The 22779-nt window shown below is 41.2% G+C and overlaps 1 protein-coding gene across 1 annotated transcript in view; it reads right to left on the reverse strand.

The window, feature by feature from the left end:
• Positions 1–2469: 2469 nt before the first annotated feature.
• The window catches only part of LOC148034813 (Transducin/WD40 repeat-like superfamily protein), a 52903-nt gene continuing 32593 nt past the window's right edge, over positions 2470–22779 (reverse strand). The window contains exons 3-4 of the mRNA XM_087680570.1: positions 3025–3512; positions 2470–2932 (exon numbers count right to left, since the gene is read on the reverse strand). Coding sequence (XP_087536696.1) covers positions 2561–2932; positions 3025–3512 — 860 coding nt within the window. The 3' untranslated portion in view covers positions 2470–2560. The remainder of the gene's footprint in view (positions 2933–3024; positions 3513–22779) is intronic.

Here is a 22779-nt window from a genome sequence, read left to right on the forward strand (position 1 = left end):
CAAGATAATTGATGGATACTAGTAAATATATTTTAGCAATTACAAAACAATGTTTATGAGCATGTCATTCCAACTTGTTGAGTGCTCAAGTAAATGCTTTAAATTCAATATATCATTATAACTTGTAGCAAGCTCCTACAATAATGCTTGGAAAGCAACCAAAAAACCTCATTAGGAAATGTCCATATTCATGTTCACAATAGAACACGAGAGCCTAAGCTAGAAGCATATGAAAAAAGTATCAAAGGTGAATGCCCAAGCAATTAACACGTGGGCTCATAATCGTGAGGTTGTGGCTTCAATTCTTAAAAGAGTCGTATAATTTGGTTGGACATGTGATCATGTAAGTCTCAAGAATCTTGCCCTTTCAAACACTTGATTCAACCTCCCCCTTCCTATTATGACAAGGGAGGAGGGTCAATGTGCCATAAAGCTCCATTCGTCATTTTGGTTGTAGCTATCATGTATTGCCATAGGAAACAAACATCAACATGGCCCTTTCTTGCTCTCTTGATTGGTCAATATTTGGAGGTATGACATCCCCCTAGAAAAATTTCCAACATAGCCCTTGCTTGCTCTCGTACACAAGCGGAGACACCCCCCTACAAGGACTCATGTGGGCTTCACTTCTCATTAGAAAAAGCATATGAAAACATTGTCCTATAGTCCATATGTATTGTAAATGAGACCTTCAAAATTAGGCTATTGACACTAGAATGTTGGAAATTCAATGCAAAGAGTGATATTTGGACAAATGATGAGATGCACATACCTCCAATACTCATCAATTTTCCACTTCATTCATATTTTGTATGTTACAAGGTTCTCGAATATGCCTTGGTTTGTTTATTGCCACTTCATTCATATTTTTGTATGCTACAAGGTTCTAGGATATGCCAAAGTTTGCTTATTCCCAATTACAAGTTTCAATTTTGAGTTCAAATCATGCTCAAAACCTTCAAGGCAATTTCACAAACAACAATATTTTCATTTTACATTTTCTTATTGGAATTTCAAAAATCTTCAAAGAGTAACAATTGATACATCATAGAAAGGACCTTTGTTGTACGATATTTCCTACCTACGTTATGTCTTGCTTTCATCCCTTCCTCGTGTAAGTTCTAGATCCCCTTTGGAGTGGCCTTGTTCCAAGAACCATGCCTTAATTCCTCACTTACAACCTAAATTCCCCTATCCACATCCCAAAATTTTATGTCTTACAAATTACCATTTATGCTCATAAAGCTATTCTATCCTTGCAAAAAATAAATGCTAATATCGATCTTGGCACTCTCTCAAATACTCTTTGCAAGGGGTACCCTCCTCAAGCCATTCAATGTTATTATCAAATACCCACTTCACAAGGACAATCTCCCTTGCAAGGTAGACATCTAAATTTTTCCATCAAAACCCCATGTGGAAGAACATCAATACCACAAACATTGCTTGGTGTCTTCCCTAATAAAGCAAAAAGTAACGACTTGGACAACATCTTTATGAAGTTCAACAAATGAAATTCTCAAACGTGATATGTTGCCCATCTCATCACTTGAATTCCTAATAAATTGACTCTCATGCATGTCAGTCCTGCATATTGAGTTGAACCTCTGATTCCATGTTGCATGTTTAACTTCACAAGTATTGCTATTCTCAAAGAGTGTGTTTAGCTTTGCTTCTATTGCATATCAAGAACGAGATTTAGACATGTTCCATGTAGAGAGTTGAACAACCTACTCTACATGTTCCATGTATAAATCCATGAATGTGTGCTCCAACATAAGGACATCAACATTCATAGCAAGAGGAAAACTACCAAAACCAAAAGTAAGCAAAGCAAGAAGACAATGATCGGGGATGGAGGGCCAAGTAGATTAAACTCCATTTCACGTGCTTCTATCTGTTGCCCCTTGACAAGCTAGCAATGTTACCCAATCTTAAACTTTGCTATATTACTCTCAATTATTTTCCACCAAAACTTCTCTTCTCCCACTCAATAAACAAATAGTGTTCGCATCCATATTTGAAGAACTATTAATTTGCATGGTACACCCCTTGATTGTCTATAGAGTGACTCCATCCACCATCAAACAAAGGTTGCCTTGATGGTAGCAATAGAAGAAAATAAGCATAACAAGCTACTGAAACCTTTGAAGAGATGATCTGAATGGAAGAACGTGTGCCCTACTTGTGCACATGCACACAATTATAACGACACTAAATAGGAGTGTATGCCTCTACAGCATGCAAAGGTGGGTATGGTATCTAGATATAGGACTTAGTTACAGTATTCTGGTTACGGGGCTTTATAAACATGATAACGTTTTATGCCAGCGCTACTCATGCAGACAGTAATCTGCTTACAGCCTGTCAAGATTAAAACGCACTCTCCCTTGGAAGGCATGATTGGATGTTCTCAAACTATTATCAATTTCAAGACTCATCGACAAAAATTAAGTTAGCCTACCAAAACGCATGCATCAGCTGAGATTTTTAATAAGTAGGTGCAAATTTCTGGCGTGGAATATATAATCAACTAGCTATACAACCAGAATGGAAAGCACTACAAGAAGACACACACGCTTCCCTCCCAGCCCCCAGAAGCAATTACTGAAGCCATGCTAGGGTGGTAAGACACATCGCTGCAAACGTTAGCATGAGCTTCCAATACCTTTAACAATTTTGTTGACCTGAATTGGTATATGTAAACTCGCCCATCTGATGAGCCTGAGACAAGAAGTCCACCATCTGGACTGAAATTACACTGTATGTGATAGCCAGAAACTTGATGACTTTCAAACCTTTCGTACTTGTTCATCTTAAAAGGGGGATTTGCAGAAAACAATGCAATGTAATTTCCGTTAGACTGTGCCACAAATAATCTCTGAAGAGGGTGGTAGCGTACACAAGGGCAAGTGTAAGCCTCCAGATAGACCTGACAATGGTACCACAATAATAGTCACAATCAGAAAGTGGAGAAACCAATGGTGAGCACAATGAGAGAGTGATAGCAGTTATGATGCTTACTTGATTGGAAAGTGGAATCTGAGATTCAAAGTCCCATACAACAATTGTCTTATCGCTTGCATTTCGATCTGCAATGTCTGATGTGGTTGCAAAATGCTTCCCATCCTTGCTAAAATCAAGATCCATCACTTGCCCAAGCCCCTTGCGATAGTCCCGCACAACAACTCCAGTTCTAACATCCCACAACCTGACAACACCCTTTGCTCCCCCAGAGAGGAACAGATCCTTTTCGAATGGATGAAATTTTACCACAGTAATGTACTGATCTTCCTTGAATGCTTGTTTTTCGCAGCCAGTCTCAACATCAGTTAGCCGACATGTTTGATCAAAACCACATGTCAGCACGCAGCTACCGTCTTGCGACCACTGTAGATCCTTTATTGCAGCAGTATGTGAAGAAAGTATGCGAGCATCACGCTGCTTTGCTTCAGTCCACACATTCCAAATGTGTGCAATACCATCCATCCCTGCAGACGCTAAAAGGGACCCTGCACAGTTACATTGATAGAAACATGATTCGAAAGTTATGAAGGTGAACATGAAGATCAACAGCAACACTCTTGAAAGTTACTAGCATAAGATAACTAGCACAGAACTCTAAAATTTGTTTAGTGCATAGTGTTACCTCAGTAGCTTTAAACTTTGATTTTGAATGCATGGCCACGTATTCACCATTGCAATTGCAATGATGAAAACTCAGCCATGAATATGATTCTATAATCTATTGCTTGTCCTAAGACTTTCTAAATAAGCTAAGCAACTCTTTACATGACATTTAACCCCCTACCGCTCAAGCACAATCCCCAAGCCTTCACCCTTGGTTCACTCTTACAGTTGACACCAACTACGAAGAAATGGTGTGGCAAGCATAGAGAAACACAAAATGTACAACAATACGAAGAGCATAATCTGTAGAAGGCTGAATGAGAATGAATGAAAGAAAATATGAATGATATAATGAGGGGCCTCAAACCTCCATGTCTCAATGACTGGGGTGTTGGAATAAAGGCCCTTTTTCACCTCCGTGTATAGTACACGTACATTATTTAGTTGTACATGTGAATGCACCCTTACGTGCCCTAAGTATAAATACATTTTATTCTTTGTGTACCAACACATTGTTGGTACACCCCCATCTAATCGAACTTTCACTCTCTCTCTCTCTCGCTCTTTGTCACTTTCACTCCTCGAACTGCTGCTCACTCCTCCAACTGAGCTCCAACAACTAGTATCAGAGCTGAAGGCGCACTTGACAGAGGTCCAGCGAGTAACCAGCGTGGAAGGGCTGAGTGCTGGCAAAAAACACGGGTGACTAACAGGAATGTGACACAAGCAGGCGTGACCTGCAACCAGCGGCAGCCAGGCGACGGGGACGTCCAGCAGGCAACGTGTCCAGCAGCAGAGATGACGGCACTGACGAACCGCCAGCATGACCAGCACAGGCAAGCACGACCAGCGTGGAGCGAAACAGGCAGGCGGCGTCACACGATGCGCCTGACAGGTCAATGGGTCCCCCCTCATTTTCCTTAAAATCAGAAATTTTTATTTCTTTCAAATCTCTTTTAACTCCTTTCTTTTGACCGAGGTTCACGCGTGGAAACACGGGTCACAAATCTATGTGAATCTGGCCCAAAAGTTTGGGGCTTTTCCCAGATTTAATCTCGTCTATGCCTGGCAGCGACATTCAGGTCAGAAATTGCAAACATTGTGTATGTTGGCCTCAATCAAATTGGGGATTTTGCCAAATTTGTCGGAATTTCGCTTTTTCGAGTAAATTTTCTTGACATTGGACCCCGAAAAATTGGGGCTTTTCATGCATTTGTAAAATTTTGCTCAACTGGGTCAAATTGGCTGACATTTATGCACTGTTGGACCTGGAACTTTGGGGCTTTGTGCAGAATTTGGTAAATTTCTGCAGCATTTGCTCGTGTGGTGGCTAGTTTATGTATAAACAGCAGAGATTTATTATTGTTTGAGGAAGAACAGCAATGTATTTGCTGGTTCAGCTTGTGCTTCTGCAATCCAGGGCATTTACTCTTGTGTTCGTGATAAAAATGGTTGCAACTTCTTTCTGTTCAGACATCAAGAGTTTGATAGAAATCAAACGTTTGATGGTCATGGCTTTGACCTTTGGAAAGACCATATGCAGGGCATATTGTTCTTAAAGGATTGTGAGGATACTTTGCAGGAAGATAAACCCGCACAAATGTATGATGCAAATTGGGCCAGACTTAACAAAAAAGGTTGTGGCTTACATAAAGATGGGTATCACTAATGACATTTTGATAGACTAAGGGTTTAGATATAGGTTATGCAATATGGGAGAAGCTCAATTCTACCTATGAGATCACCACACTTGTTAATCAGGTGCATTTAATACGCAAGTTGGTGAATATGCGTCTGGATGAGTCAAAGCCTGCAGCTGAGCACTTGAGTGCATTTACAGGCATTTTAAATCAGCTCAAGGATGCAAATTTGGACTTTGATGATAAGTTGAGGGCGATCTTTTTTATCATGACACTACCTAACTCTTGGGAGACCTTGGTGGTTCCTCTCAGCAATAACCCCAATCTCTCATATGATGGTGTGAGGGATTCAACCTTTGAATGAACAAATTAGACGTATATCTAGTGGAGTAGGCAACAACTCAGCTTATAATGTAAGAGGCAGGGTTGAAAAGAAAAATGCAAATGCTGGATAAAGAAACAGAAGCAAGAGCAAATGAAACGAAAAGAGTGACATTACTTGCTATCACTGTGGTCGGAAGGACCATAAAAAGCCTGATTGCAAGTATTACAAGAAGGAATAAGAGAGAAAGAAGAATGCAGGAGACAAAAAGAAGAAAGAGGATAAGACAAATGCATCTAAGGCAGCCAAAGGCAAGGAAAAGGCAAACGTGGCCTCCAATGTAGTCATAGAGGCTTTCAGATACAAACGCTGATGTATTATGTGCAGTTGATTATGATGCCCTTGTATGCCACATGCAGGATATGCAGATTATCAAGGCTGATGAGATTGATGCACTTTTGTCAATTAATGATGGTGTCACTCAGACTTGGATTGTAGACTATGGTGCCTCTTTCAATGTAAATCCTTGTTTGGAGTGTTTTGCTATATTCAATGTAGGCAATTATGGAAAGGTTATCTTGAAAATAACCGTGCTTGCAACATTGATGGGATTAACACTATACACTCGCCTTTAGATAATGGTCAACAGCTTGTTGAAAGATGTCAAATATGTGCCTAGCATCAAAAAGAATTTACTATCTGTTGGTCAACTTGACTTGCATGGTTACACTACACTGTTTGGTGGTGGTTTGTGGAAAGTGAAAAAGGGATTCCATGTTGGTTGCAAAAGGAACCAAGAAGGGCACTTTGTATTGTTTGCACTATAAAGTTTTAAATTGCAAGTTTCTTGCAATTGCTGAAACTGGTTGTCATTTGGAGTTGCGGCATAAGAGATTAGGCCATATGAGCCAGAAAGGACTTGATGTCCTTACCTCTTTGAAGACGGTTGATGGAAAAGGCTCTAAACTTGACTTTTGTAATAAGTATCAATTTGGAAAGCGAATGAAAAATTAATTTTACTCTGGTGTCTCTCGTAAGTCCAATGTCTTGGACTTAGTGCATTCTGATGTATGTAGTATACCCGTGAAATCGTTGGGTGATGCTGCATATTTTGTTTCTTTTATTGATGATTGTTCCAAGAAGATTTGGGTTTATCTATTGAAAAAGAAAAATGAATTGTTTGTTGTTTTTAAAACTTTTCATGCATTTGTGACCACTCAGACAGGTAGAAAGCTGAAATGCTTGAGAACTGATAATGGGGGTGAGTTCACATTTACTGAATTCAAGTATTTTTGTGACTTGCATGGAATTAAGAGGGAGCTTACAGCTCCTTACAGCCCTTCTTCAAATGGGGTGGCTGAGAGATATAATAGGACTTTATGTGAAAGAGTGTGGTGCATGCTATCTACTACTAATCTCCCTCACGAATTTTGGGGAGAGGCACTCAAAACCGCGGTTCACATTTGCAACCACTCTCCAAACAGGTCCTTAAATAATGGCATCCTTGAGGAGGTTTGGTCTGGCAAATCCACCTCATATGACCGTTTACGCATATTTGGCTATGATGCTTTTGTATGTTAGAGATGAGCTGAGGAACAAACTTGACCCAAAATCCACCGAATGCATTTTCATGGGCTATGGTGACGAGGGTGAATTTGGCTACAGAGTGTGGTTACCTCAGTCCAAGAAAATTATTCGCAACCATAATGTTGTGTTTAATGAAGCAAAATTGCTGAAATATATTTTAGCCTCTAATGAAAATACGAAAGAGGTCAAATTTCAGAATTTGCAGCCACCTATTACTTCAGATGATGAGCCTCATAGTGTTGCACCACAGGCTGAAACTGATAATCAGCCGTTTATTTTTTAGCCAGATGATGATGGACAGCAAATAGAAGCACGAGGAGGTTATGAACAGCAAGATAGAATTGCTGATTATGAAAATGCAGGAGCTAGTAATGAAAATGAAAGTGTTGTACATCATGAACAGCATGCTGAAAATGGCTTACAACGGCCAATAAATGCAGAAAATGACATACCTCCAGATGCAGACTCAATTCCTCAAACTATAGATCATTGGGTACGTAGGTGAAGGTACTGTACATCATGAACAGCATGCTGAAAATGGCTTACAGCAGCCAATAAATGCAGAAAACAACATACCTCCAGATGTAGACCCAATTCCTCAAAATGTAGATCATTGGATACGCAGGTCTACACGCGTAAGAAGGCAACCACATAGATATGACCCCTCCTTGCATTATGTGATGCTTACAGATGAGGGTGAACCTCTTACATATAAAGAGGTAGTACAAAGCCACAACCATGTTCATATATCAATCCCGGTGCTTTGGCCTAACCTTTGCACACCCTTTTCATTGTCAAACTAAGTAAATTCAAATATGCACCGCTACAATAGCAAACCAACATTTATTTTTATGGCCCCCAAAAACAAAGGGCAATCAATAGATCCTTCCTTGCATTTCCCTACTTCTCACATGCAATATTACTCGCAATAGAAGAGCTACAATCTCAATTTTGTATAATCCAAATTAGTTACAAATGGTTGTATTTTCAATGATTTTGTACAACGCAATTAATATACATGTGCTCAATCATCTTGTCACCTTTGATTTTGATCTCCAAGCAACATTAAAGTGTTCAAAAATGCACATGAACACTTCAATTTACCAAACCCTAAAAATAACATCAATATTTGGACCCAATTACATGCAATATTTGCTTTGATAATTATCTTGCATAGTCTCCATGCAATCTCGCGCTATTTCTCTTACTAAACATATGATTTCTCGTGATGAAGGGGAAAATTTTACGATAACTTTATCCAAAAAGTACACTAGGCTAAAGACCTCAAGGGAGACTAAAGGATCTCAATCCTTATGCTATACTAGTTTGTTTTATAAGAATGAGATCAAAAACAACAACTTATCCTATTATAAATGGAGTAATAAATTCCCCATGTGAGAAAAGAAGATTAACTCTTGTCCTAACTCCATACGCATTGTCAGCTAATACTCCATAGCTGAAACCTACAAATTTCTATAGCAAAGAGAAAAAAAGATGGTTGTCGCCAAACCTGTGCTACTCAAAGTAACCAAGTGCTTCTTACGAAAAATTTAAATTTGATTAAGGGCTAATTAATCAAATGGTGTATTGCACTTCGAAAGTCAAATCTTTCAGTGCTACTACAATGGTCACTATACCAAGTGTTAGGGGTGCCAAAAGTACTATTCAATTTGTCATGAGGACATGTATTTTTGAAACCTCACTTAACATGTGGATTAATTTTTAATCACATGGTTAAGTAAATATTACACATGTGAGATATAACTGGGGTTAGAGTAAATTAACGAGCCCGTGACCTAAGCAAATCACGGGATGTCAAAGAAAAAAGTTGTTATAAGTTATACTGCACATGTACTTGGTGGTATTTGGTACTAGTTGTTAGCCTAGGTCATTCATTTGGCCATAAGTGGCAATTGGTGATACTAGACAAGTGGCATTTAATGATATCTAATGCTAATCTGATAGTCAAAGATGGTCCAAAGACACTCGAGAATAAAAGTTGCCTAGTCAATTTAATTATTGGCATATCACATTATTTTTCAAGGAGCCGAAATAATTATTATATTAATTTTTAATATTTAAAGAATGAAAATTAATACTTAATTACGGATAATGCTAGAAAAACCATTTGGAAAGGCTGCCACTTGTCAAAAATGCAAGACTGAAAAATGTCTTTAGAGGCTAGAGAGAGGCATTTTAGTGTATTCAGTCTGCAAGAGAGAGGAAGGAGATGTTGTTAATCTGATTTGCAGCCATTGGAAGACCTTCTGAGGTAACCAAGGGCAAGAGAAGACCAATCAACAACAGGTGACGTCATCTACAAGCTGTTGAGACAGGGTAGCAGCAGTAAATGACTAATTTTCTTCAGTTCTTTGCATCTACAAGCTATTGAGATAGGGCACGGCAATAATGGCAAATTTTCTTCAGTTCTTCGCAAAGAAAGTCTGAATTTTATCTCTCCTCACCATTCTCTCTCATCTCGCAACCTTTCTACAACCTTGCTCCAAAGATTACAGCATTGAGATCACTAGAGGCTGAGAAATGTTACATTTCTCTACTGTAAAGCCTAATCTATAGCAAAAATTAGGGTTTAGCAGTAGCCTTGAAAAGCGTGCCAAAAATTGGAAGCTCCAAGACTTGGATTCAATAGGGCTGAAGCTGTTTTTAGTCAAATTCAAATGGAGGAACCAACAAATCAATGAATTTAGGGCATTTTCCATCTCTGTCGAAGCGACTACCCGAATCAAGGGAAAAATCAGATTGAAGACTTGTTGGTCATTTTGGACAGCAAGGGAAGTTGGATTACCGAAAGACATTGGGAGAATCCGATTGTACATCATCAACTTCTTCTTCAATTAAGTTAAATAAATACCAAAAGGGATGCCAATTTTAGTGCCAACAGGGCGTCCATTGTCCAAGATTGTAAGTTAATTTGAATTTAATTAAATCATTAAGTTTATTTCTCATTTTGGTAATAGTGATACTCATGATAGATGCTGAAAGGCAGTAGTAGTTGTTAGATTAGAATTCAGCAGTAAGCGCAATACTCATAGTGAACAAGCAAACAGTAAGAGAGAACAAAGTTAGTAGAAGGTCACATCCACTATGTGAGAATGATAATGATGGTACAATCCTAAGGTACTAAAGTACCACACCCGTTAACAGGTCTTCACATGAGGTAAAAACCCTTCTCCAACTACTAGAAGGTAACAAGTGCATGTAGGGAGCGTTCACACCCAAACTACGAAGGAACACAATAAGTGTAACATACCCCCATCGAGTGAATGATATGAACATATATAGGGAATCGGCAAACCAATCCCCAAATGCTAGTAAGCCTAAAGCCTTGTAAAATGCTTCAAAGTTATCTCTAGAGAGAGCTTTTGTAAACACATCTATCATACTGTATTGTATAGGGACATAAACCAAGTCAGTCTCCACTACATGGAGCCTCTCTCTGACATAATGATAATGCACCTCAATGTGCTTAGTGCAAGCATGAAATATTGCGTTTCTCACAACTACTATGGTAAGTATCAGTATCGATAGGAGTAGAGTGGATGACTATTGTTCCAGATCAACCAAAAGGCATCCTGCAATTAGTTGTAAATGTTGCCCTCTATTCAGCTTCACAACTAGATGTGGCCACTGTAGAAGACACAGCCAAGAGATACATGAATCACCAAGAATAAAACAATTACCACTAGTTGACACCTATGTATGAAAACAACCAGCCCACTCACTATCTATGAATGCTTGCAGCAAAGAGAAGTGTCTTCAGGACAGAAAATGTCCAATGTCTTAGACTTTAGTGCCTTTAAGAATCGAAAGACACATTTGACTACTTGCCAATGTGTAGTACTCGGGTTGTGCATAACGCATGCCAATCAAGACCTCAAACTGAATATCTGGCCATTTATTTGTGTTACACAAATACAATAGACAACCAACGGCCTGCTGATAGAGAAAAGCATCAAATGGATCTCCTACATCCTCAAGTGTAAGCCTGTGGCCCATCTCAACTTGCGTAAAGTAGGTTGCAGCCTTGCATTTGAAAACACTACGGAGCTGCCCAATGTATTTAGAATGCCACAAAATAATACCCCTCTCCACTGCAATATATTGTATACCAAGATAATAGTGTAAATGGCAAAGACCTATGACATCAAAAGCATACTGCAATTCAGCCTTTAAGGCTGCAATCTGTGTCTCATGAGATCCAATCAAACATGTATTACCCACAAAGAACGAGAATCAAGAGATTATCCCTATCTTTTGGGAACATAAAGCATGCTTTCAAAACGTGGATTACTTAAGCCAAGACAAATATGCATGTATATTTTCATCCCATACCCTAGGTACCTATATCAAACCATAAAGGGCCTTATGCAACCGACACACTTTGCTCTCTTAGGCTTTCTAAACAAAGTAAAGAGATTGTGTGACATAAACCTCCTTATAAAGATTACCATTTAGAAAAGCGATCTGCACATCCAACTATTGTGCATGCCAATCAAAATGGACGGCCAAAGCAATGACAATACGAATGGTAGTCATACGTGTAAAAGGGAGCGACGGATCGAAGGTTGGACTCAAGAGCTATGGCAGGAGAGCAAGAGCAAGAAAGAGAGAGACTAGAAATGGGAACTCCAACAGTCACAATGTGTGACCGGGCCTTTCTTTATTCAAACTGTCACTAAAAGAATAAAGAATAAAGTGATGGTGACAGGCGCCCGCCACCTGTAGTATGTAGTGGCAGTGACTATCAGTGTAGTAATACACAGGCGACTAGGCAGAGGCGCCTTTACCCCCAACAACCTCCCACTTAAAGGCGAATCTACCCCAATGAGGAGTGAAAAGAAAAAGAAAAAAGACAGTACAACATGTACACATGTACAACAGGATGAGGAAAGACGTCATCTCATCCCACGCCCATCAACCTCCTGAGGAAGGCAAAGCGCTCTGTAGAGAGGCTTTTCGTGAGCAGATCTGCAGGATTCTGGTCAGTCGAGATCTTGACAAGATCAACAGACTTGTCCTCAATGACCCACGTATAAAGTGATACCTCACCTCAATGTGTTTCGTCTTCGCATGGAAGACCGGATTCTTAGCTAACTGAATAGCACTCATAGAATCCGAATGCAGTGTAGGAATAGCATCAATACCAAGGTCAACAACTAAATGACCTAACCAAAATGGCCTCCTTACAAGCCTCAGTGGCTGCAACATACTCGGCCTCTGTAGTAGAGAGGGCCGTGCATTTCTGCACCCTGGACATCCAAGAAACAGCACCTCCAACATAGGTGAATACATAGCCGGAAGTAGACTTCCTACTATCTGCATGTCCTGCATAATCAGAGTCAGTGTACCCCACGGCTCCTGTATCCTGGCTGCCATAGCATATGCACATATCTGCATTGCCCTTCAGGTACCTCATGATACCCTTCACGACATTCCAATGCTTCTTGCTAGGTGTAGCCATATAGCGTGCCACAACACCAACTGCAAAGGCAATATCTAGACGAGTGGCTATCATGGCATACATAAGACTGCCCACTGCGGATGCATAGGAAATCTTGGCCATCTCGGCCCTCTGCTCATCTGTCTGCGGACAATCAGCCTGTAATACCTTCACATAAGAAGGCAATGGACAGCTAATAGGCTTTACGTCCTGCATGCGGAAGCGCTCAAGGACTTTATGAATGTACTCCCTCTGTGACAAGTAGAGAAGTCCCTGATACCTGTCGCGTCTAATGCGCATACCAAGTATGTGAGCGGCTTGTCCCAGATCTTTCATCTCAAAGCTCTTCTTGAGCTGAGCCTTAAGAGCATCTAGCTCATCATGAGCTTTCCCTGATATCAGCATATCATCCACATAGAGTACCAAAATCAATAAAGAACCATCACGGGCTTTCTTTGTGTAAAGACACGGATCCATAGCACTCCAACTATAGCCCTGTGACTGCATAAAGGCATCAAACTTATGATACCACTCCCTAGGTGTCTGTTTCAAGCCATAAAGACTTTTCTTCAATTTGCACACTAGGTGCTGCCTGCCAGGTTCTGCAAAGCCCTTAGGCTGCTCCATATAAATCTCATCATGCAAGTACCCATGTAAGAAAGCCGTCTTGACATCCATCTGATATAAATCCAAGTCAAGCTGAGCAACCAAAGCCAAGACTAAGCGCAGGGTGGTCATCTTAACCACAGGAGAAAAGACCTCGTCAAACTCCACACCATGCTCCTGCTTAAAACCCTTTGCTACCAATCTAGCCTTGTATGCCAGCTTGGGATGTCCAGGGGTACTTTTTAGCTTGTACACCCACTTGTATGGCAAAACCTTCTTGCCCATAGGCAAGGAAACCAAATCCTAAGTGTCATTCTTATACAGGGAGTCTATCTCAGACTGAATAGCCCTCTCCCAAGAGTGACTGTCACCCCTGCGCATAGCCTCATCATAGGTGAAAGGCTCTCCTGCATCTGTAACCAAGACAATGCATCGAGGGCTGAAATCTATCAGGTGGACGTATGCTAGTAGACCGTCTCATGGCAGGCTCTATTGCCTGCCCAACTGCCTGTCCAACACCCTGACCATGAGCATCTGCTACAGCTGTAGGCTGTCCAACTGGTTGTGCAGAAGCTCTCGGCTCCTCCTGAAATATGACCCTGCGGATCTCAACAACTCTCTCAGGCTGCCTATGCATTTTGTCTTCATGAAAGACTACATCATAACTACGGATGACTTTCTGCGCCTGCGGATCCCAGAGACAGTAACCCATCTCACTTGGATCCCCATAACCAAGAAAAATGCATTTGACACTCTTGGGATCCAGCTTACTTCTCTTGTCCCTGGGCACATGGCAAAATGCCTCACATCCAAAGATACGGAGATACGCATAAGAGGGAGGTTTTCTAGTCCATACCTCCTCTGCAACCTGAAAATCCAAACCACTAGAGGGTAATCTGTTTATGACATGCACAGCTGTACTAACTGCCTCAGCCCAAAAGCTCTGTGATAGGCCTGCATGGCTAAGCATACTGCGTACACGCTCCTGGATGGTTCTATTCATCCGCTCTGCCAAACCATTCTGGGGAGGGGGGGAGGTAGGGAGCGGTCAACTGACGCTTAATACCCCTCTCATCACATAACTGCTCAAAAGCACGTGAGACATACTCACCCCCATTATCTGTCCTTAGGCATTTTAGCCTATACCCAATCTGGTTCTCAACCAATGCAAGCCATCTTTGAAACACAAGCCAAGACATCAGATTTCAGCTTAATGGGATAAGCCCAAACTTTCCGTGAAAAATCATCTATGAACGTAACAAAATACTTTGCACCACCCATAGACTGACAAGGCATGGGCCCACAGACATCCGAATGTACCAATGCCAAGGGCTCACTCATGCGTGGCCTACCAGACTTCTTATGCATAGACCTAGTCTGCCTGCCATAAAGACAATGCTCGTATGAATCAAAACATGCATAATCAAGAGGCGGTAAGTACTGCAAACTAGAAAGCATTTTTATCCCCTTCAAAGACATATGGCCCAAACGGGTATGTCAAAGAGATACATGTGGAATAGAACCCACAGACAAAACATGATCAAGGGAAGAAGTTGATACAATCAAGGGGTAGAGACTCCCAGTCTTGGCACCTCTCGCAATCACAAGTCTGCCACGAGTGATCTTCCATACAGAGTCTCCAAAACATACATGATATCCTGCGTCATCAAGCTGTCCAGCTGACATGAGACTGCGTGTCAAAGCAAGTACATGACGTACATCCTGCATAACAAAACTGTTGCCAGAAGGAAACTGCAGTCTAACATCACTAATGCCCACAATATCAAGAGAGTTGTCATTACCCAAGCGCACAGAATTCGTAACAGTACAGTATGAATGAAACCACTCTCGATAAGGTGTCACATGAAAAGACGCACCTAAGTCCAAGAGCCAACACTGTGCATACATAAAGTGTATCTCTGTCATCTGCGAAGCACTAGAAGAACTTGCTAGGATATAATCATCATCATCAACATTCTCAAGCTGCATAACATTGATCTCTTCAATTTTAACACTAGCCTTTGCAGGTACTATGCTGCGATCAGAAGACTTATCCTGCACTTTGTCTTTCCCCTTATCTTTGCGCCTTTCATTGCGCAATTCATGGCATTGTGGCCTAATATGGCCCTTTTTCTCACAATGGTGACAAGTAACATCTGCATTCCTGCCATAGGATTTACTACGTGACTTTCCACGAGACTTGGACCGAGATTTCTAAGAATCCCGTCCACGGCCACTACCACTGTCATACTTTCCATATCCATCATTCCTGCCTCTAATTGTCATAGCATGAGACACACGAGAGGCATCCAAATTCTTACGGTTAACCTCTTCTTGCAGAAGAGCACTGTCAACATCAAATAATTTCAAGGTAGCAGTAGAGACACATAATGCAGTGCGGAATACATTCCATGACTCGTTAAGAGTACCAAGCAAAAAAAGAGAAGTGACATCCTCTGCAAAAGTGATGTCCTGCGAAGTCAAGTTCTTGAGTATAGCATGAAACTGGCTCAAGTGAGCAGACATAGTCACATTCTCCTTCATGCGCAAATCCATAAGCTGCTTCAGCCAATACATCTGACTCGCTGGACTTTTCTTGTCATAGAGATTTTTTATCTTTTCCCACAACTACCAAGCACTCTGTTTTTCCTCAAAGACATTATAGTGAACCTGTTCTATGGTAGACAATACAATAGTGGACTTGCATAACTCATCAAGCTCAAGCCATTTCTCATCTGGCATAGTTACAGGCGGATGCCCGCTTAACCTCAAAGGTTTGATCTACGATTTCTGCACCAATACCTGCCAAATTTGGCTCTTCCAATAAGAGTAATTCGTACCATCAAGCTTAGTGATGTTGAAAATAGCATGATCAGTGGACGAACTCGCCATAATGCACGCTGGAAGACTGTAGACAGTTCAAAACTGCTTGCTGTTTATTGCAGAAAATGACCAAAAAATCACCAAAATCAAGGAAAATTAGCAAAGAAAGTGGAACAAAAGCTGTTGCCCACCAAGTACTAGTGAAAGTACATCATTTCAGAGTGTTTCAGCATGAAAAATCCATGTCAATCCATACATATATGTTTGCTATAATGAATTTCAGATTTCAGTAAAAGAGAGCTAACAATGCCAAAATCGGATCCCAAGGCAATCAAATACTGCCAAGACCAAAGCCGGCATCATGCGGGCATAGCATAAGCATATGACGGTCGATAAGCATGAATCCAACACCCAAGTATGTCATACAAACATCTGCCAGTGAGTAGGCACACCCCCCAGGCAACAGAGCAAAGTGTTCCTGCCACTACCAAAACTTGACACAAGTAGGTGTCAGTTCACAAAGATACGGATCCAAAACTGAGACTTAGCTCATAAGCATACAGTGAACCAAGACATGATGTATCATCCCAAAAGGTAAGAAGTCCCAAAGTCTCAAGTGTCTGTAACTGCTCAATAGCATGTAACAATAAAAGTGCCACCTGCTCAATGTCTGATAAGCATTCAAGAATGCTCCCACTGGCACAAAAGCCGTATGTACGAGCTCAAGAGCTCAAGCCAAGTCAAGAAACAGTGCCAATGAGATAAGTCCAAGACAATACATCAATAGTACATCCCGAACATGTAGGCGGTAGAGCATCCGTATGTAGCATCCATAAGCATGTAAGACATCAAGTACATCCCAAGATACAACTCTGGCAAGCCAATAAATGGCTCAAGTAAGCTTCGAGAATCCAAGGTCAAGCTAAGACCGAGCTCCAGTAGCAATAGGCTCCAAACAATGTAACTAGTATATAGTAATGGCATAGGCTAAGCATGTCAAGATCGGTCAGATATAAGCAACATGCATGCCATAAGTACATCCAAGACGGAGCATCCAAATGCTTTGCAAAGCGAGCTCAAGCTCAATCAACGATCCCGAATCAAAACCAAGCTCTATGTTGAGCCCCAAGTGTCAATACATCACCATATATGCCCGAAACATAGCCCGAAAAGCATAGGCATAAGTATACATGAGTAAAATGACTTCAGCTCAATTGTGTACAGCAATGATTTACTGTTCAAAACTGAGAATTTCAGCACCAAAATCAGCTCCAAATGGTTGCCAAACAATAGGCATACATTCCCCTAACATCTGGGCATCAAACGGGACCAACCGGGCATCAAATGACAATGCCAAACAAGCTGTAGCATCAAATGTCAGTGTAACACTGTCATAAACTGCCTGTGGACTGTTATAACAGTTCCAAAACAATGTTAAATCAGTCCAAATGCTATGCCAACACATCAACCATCAAAACCAAGCATCAAAGCATGTTCATATGCCCAAAATGGAGCCTTTCCAAGTGCCAATGGAGGGGGAGAGCTGCTGTTGTGACTGTCAATGCTGAAGACACATATGGGAGGGCTGCGTGATTCCGCCAACTGTAAATGCTGGTCCTGGAGCTGCAAAAAATGGTGGCCAAGCTTCGAAGGGGTCCGGTTAAAGCCAAGTAAGGCCTCAAACAAGCTCCAACAAGTCTTGTTCAAAGGCAAGTGAGATATAAAGCAAGGGAGCTTCAATGGTGGCTGCCCCAATCTTGTTTACAACCTGTGAGACCTAAGAACTGAAGTAAACCCTGAAGAAAATGATCAAATACCTCTGATGTAATGCCTTGAAGGTGTCCAACAATGCCGGGAAGGTGCTCGGGAAGCTGGGGAGTGACGGGAGCTCGAAGGAGTTGGATATGGCTGCCGGGAAGGAGACCCAATGCAAGTAGGGAGTTGATGGGATGCTGAGAATGCCACAAACCAAGCTCAAGAGTTGGAAAGCAAAGCTCTGATACCAGTTGAAAGAGAGCGACGGATCGAAGGTTGGACTCGAGAGCTATGGCGGGAGAACAAGAGCAAGAAAGGGAGAGACTAGAAATGGGAACTCCAATAGTCACAATGTGTGACCGGGCCTTCCTTTATTCAAACTGTCACTAAAAGAATAAAGAATAAAGTGACGGTGACGGGCGCCCGCCACCTGCAGTGTGCAGTGGCGGTGACTGTCAGTGTATTAATATACGGGCGGCTAGACAGAGGCGCCTTTATCCCCAACAACGTGGAGTAGGTGCAAACATCTCATCATAGTCAATCCCATCCTATTGGCATATTCTCTAGCAATGAGACAGGCCTTATAATGATCAATGCTACCATCAGATCTATATTTTAATTTGTAAACCTACTTGGTGCTATTGCACGCTTGCGAATAGGCAAGTCACATAACTCCCATGTGTCATTTTTATGTGTAGAGTCCAACTCTGACTACATAGCTATCATCCAATGCTTATCCTCTAAAGTATTCTGTAAAGAAATAAGTTTCTTGTTGCATGCAATGGCTACAAGTGCCTGCACAACTATGAAATAACTAATGTAGATGCAAACACAAATTAAACCAATGCTGGAAATGGAAGGGCAACTGGCTGAAAACCAGGACACATCAGTCTTTGGGTAAAAACTGGTAAATGCAACAATGTAACCACCTAAAGATGATGGCAGCTAATCATCGGCGACAATGGAAGGCTAGATGACGGTTGTAGACCACGTAGGAGTAGTCGTTATGGGATCGACAGCTAGTGGAAGAGGGTTGATGGCTAAAGCCTGCAAGACAAGGATGGGGTTGAATGGTGGACATCCTATCTATTTATAGATGCAAAAGGATCTCCCCCAATTAGGGTTTTGCATGTTGGACACAAACTCTCATGAACTACTCCCCTTTAATGACTCTTTTCGTAATTTACATGTTTTGGGGCTATTTTAAAGAGCTAATCAGTATATACTGAATTTTTAGCTCAAAAGGTGTCATCCACAATGGCAGCATCAACATCTAAGGCATCATTTGATACTCTCCTCTCATATAAATCAATCTAATACAGGCCATTGTACTATGTGCCAATGACAATGAGGGCACCCATATCACTACAGTCAAAGACACCACATCGGTCCAAGTGGAATTCAACCACAACACCAACACATGCAATGGCTGAAACTAAAAGCAAGTTCTTCTTTATAAATTATGCTAGACACAGATAAAACCATTTCAAGCATGATAATTTTCCCATCCACTGCAACAATGGCAATCTATCCAATGCAAATGCAGTTGCTGCCCCTAGTGTCCTAGGTACTAAATGACACTAGGATTAAGGTTTTATTTTAGGGTTTCATATGAGGGTTAAGCCATAAGGGTTTATTTCATTATAAAAAGACACTGTGTCTCATTAGCACATAAGTGTGGCATTATTCATTGTGATCACCTTCAGCATTGTATTCTCTCTCACTCATTAATACATCGTCTCTCGTTTTGTAATTGAATTATTGTGCATGGATTAATTCATCGATAATCTTTCATTCTCTTTCAATTAATCACGCAATTACTTCACACGCAGGCCAACAGTGGTATCAAAGCCACTTACCTCCTTTGCCCTCACCAATGCTGGCAATCATCTCCAACACAACCATTGCCCTTTAGCGCCACACCTTGGCTGGCTGCCACTCAAAGCCATTGCCATCGCATCAACTTTCATCACTCCAACAAGTGGTTATCAACGGTTGCATGCTACCATTGTCACTACCATTCTATTCTTACAAAAGAGTACTCTGCCTTTTACCAATGTATCTGTCCCTATAATCACCCTTGATCATCGCCTAGCTATTGAGCAGCTGACCTATAGTCGCGATGTTTTAGCCATCACGTCAGACCATCTACCACATTGCTACCAACCCATCAACCTGACAACACGACGCCCTAGTCACCACATTTCACCCTGCCAGTTTACAGTCGCCACCTCCTCTACTACAAAAGGAGTTGCCTTGCTCAACTGACCTACATCCAATTGCTATGTCTCGTCGTCGGACGTGTCAATTGGTTGCCAATGTGCCACCAAAGACCCGCCGCCTCAAGAATTGACCTGCCTGCAATTGCTATCTCATCACCTACCTACTGACACGCCCTCACGATGTTGCCAAGCACCTCGTCACGGACCTACCATGTCCTGGTCGCCTTTTCACCACATCAGTTGTTGACAATGTGCCAAACAAGCACATTAACATGAAGATTTGGCGCGTTGCCTTCTTCATGGACAACAGAATCTAGATCGTTTTAACAAAGACATCAAATTTCATTTAAAAATACATTATTTTGTTCATTCTCCTACTTCAACCAAAGCCCCTTGTCCCACATATTGCCCTTGCTAAGCACAAACTTGCCTAAATTTGGGGTTTTTTTTTTCAATTTCTCTTAATTCAACCCTAATCCATGCAAAAAAATTGGGGTTTTCTATCAATTTCCAAATCCATCACCAAATTGAAGAAATTAGCCGTTGGCCATCACCAATTTTTGGCGCTTTCACTAAAAATTCAGCCCGAATTTGACTCCAATTTTATCGACAAATTTGGGGCTTTTCAAAAATTTGCCATTCTTCATTGACATTAAGGCTCAATTCATCACCATGCGCAACATTCGGCATCATTTGGGTTAAAATTTCAAAAAAATCTTTGAATTTCTCTTCAATTTCCCAATAAAATGTGGATTTGCCCCTCATTCAAGCTCAATTTCACCCAAATTTCTTCGAAAATTTGGGGCTTTTCTAAAATTCATCAAATTTCTTCAAAATCGAGGCTCAATCCACCTTGAGGTGTAGTGTTTAACAACGATTGAATAATAATTAACAAAACTAATATATCGCTTTTGTCATGAAAGGTAATTAGTACCAATAAAATAGTATTAATATTGGCAATTGTTAACACAGAAAAGTCATAGTAACATAGTACCATATAAGATGGTAGTAAACAAGGATATGTTCTAAAGAATACTAACCTTTGTACTAAATAGTACTAAATAGTACACACTTCTTAATACCTAAATGCTTCTTTCTAAGGACTATTTCAGTATTAACAACTAAATACCACAAACATAGAACTAATTATTTCTTAGAATATACTAGATGTAGTACTAAAGAGGCTAATATTTGGAGGGAAAACTCATCCTCCCCTCCTCTTATGTGGGGGTGGGGGGAGAAGGAGAGGACAATTTTTTGTAGTACTAACTTTCATTACTCAGAGGAAATACTACTAGCATACTAGTACCAAGGACTCTTAAAAGTTAAGGCACTGGTAGTAAAACAAGTTCCAACCTAGAGCAGAGAAGTATCCTTGTATATGTGCCCTATACATTTCAACATTCGTTGACTACAAATTTCTGCATTCTTCTATCTCTTTTCTCTCTCCCTTTCTCTCGTGTTCATTGTCTTTTCTCTTCCTAGGAGTCCCTACACGCAGCCTAAGGCATAAGTGAGAGCACCACATCAAGCTGAAATGATGACATCACCAATGGTGACGGAGATGATGATGATGATGGAGACAGAGAATTTCCAACCTATTGTCCACACTAGAGATGGAGAAGACTACAGCATCCAACTGAGCACCTGCCAAAGGAGAGAAGAAAAAGATCTGCACCAACTAGAGAACAGCTATAAATAACTTAAGCCAGCCAAAACTGGCCGACCTGTAGGTGCCACTTGGATAGTATCCCTCGTGGGAAAATTGTTCACTTGCCTAAGCGCCCTAGTACAAAGATGATGAAATCATGCAATGCATAGGGGAAGGTACAATAGGGAGAGGAAGGGCCAATATCGAAGACAAGTATCGAAACTAGTAGAATACCAAGAAGGGTAGGAATCCCCTCTCAACTTAGATGTCAATACCGAAGAAGGAAGAAGATCCTATGGATGTCTTCATGCGGTACCGAGAACCATGTGGATTAAAATGATGAAGTATATCTATTGGAAGAGTAAGGATAAAAGACACTGCCATGATAACATCAAGAGAGATGTTGCGCGATCCGCCGCGGGAGGGAAACCCTCCATGTTGGTAGTGTTAAGAAACCCTTCACCCGCAGTTTGCGTTTTTGTGTTTTAGTGTTTTGCGTTTAGGGTTTGCAACCCCAAAAAGGAGCGCCATCCTAGAGTGACTATGCCTATTTATAGGCCACTCTCTGATTCATTCCTTACGGCTGATTCATTCAATCCATCACCTCTTCTCTCCAGCCTCTCCACTGCCCTCACACCCCTTCATGAGGACATTGTGGTTCGTGAATCATGGTTCATGGTTGTCTTCATCATCTTCCTTGTGCCACGGCACCCTTGTTCCCTTGTATCACATTCACTCCACGATTCAAAACTTCATTCATCAAAGCTTCTCCTCCTCTTCTCTTCTCCATGTTTGCCGAGTTCACTCCGTGTTCCTCTCCGCAACCACGTACGTCATCTTTTGACAAGGCATCAGAGTTGGATCTACTCAAACAGCAGAAAAGATCCTCCACTCCAATGAAGACAAAGACCAATGGTGGGTTCAACATCCACTTCTTTTCTTATTCCACTGCATCAAAATCTCGTTTTTGCAGGTTTCAGGTGTTTTCAGCTTGCTGCCCACACCCCTTTCGCGGAGGACATCGTAGTCAGCTAGAGAGTGTGTTATGCTTCGAATAGATCTCGAAGCACGACAAGGCAACC

This window comes from Lygodium microphyllum, chromosome 6 (genome assembly GCF_053477565.2).
Source record: "Lygodium microphyllum isolate KBCC chromosome 6, Lygodium_microphyllum_v1.1.10, whole genome shotgun sequence".
NCBI lineage: Eukaryota > Viridiplantae > Streptophyta > Polypodiopsida > Schizaeales > Lygodiaceae > Lygodium > Lygodium microphyllum.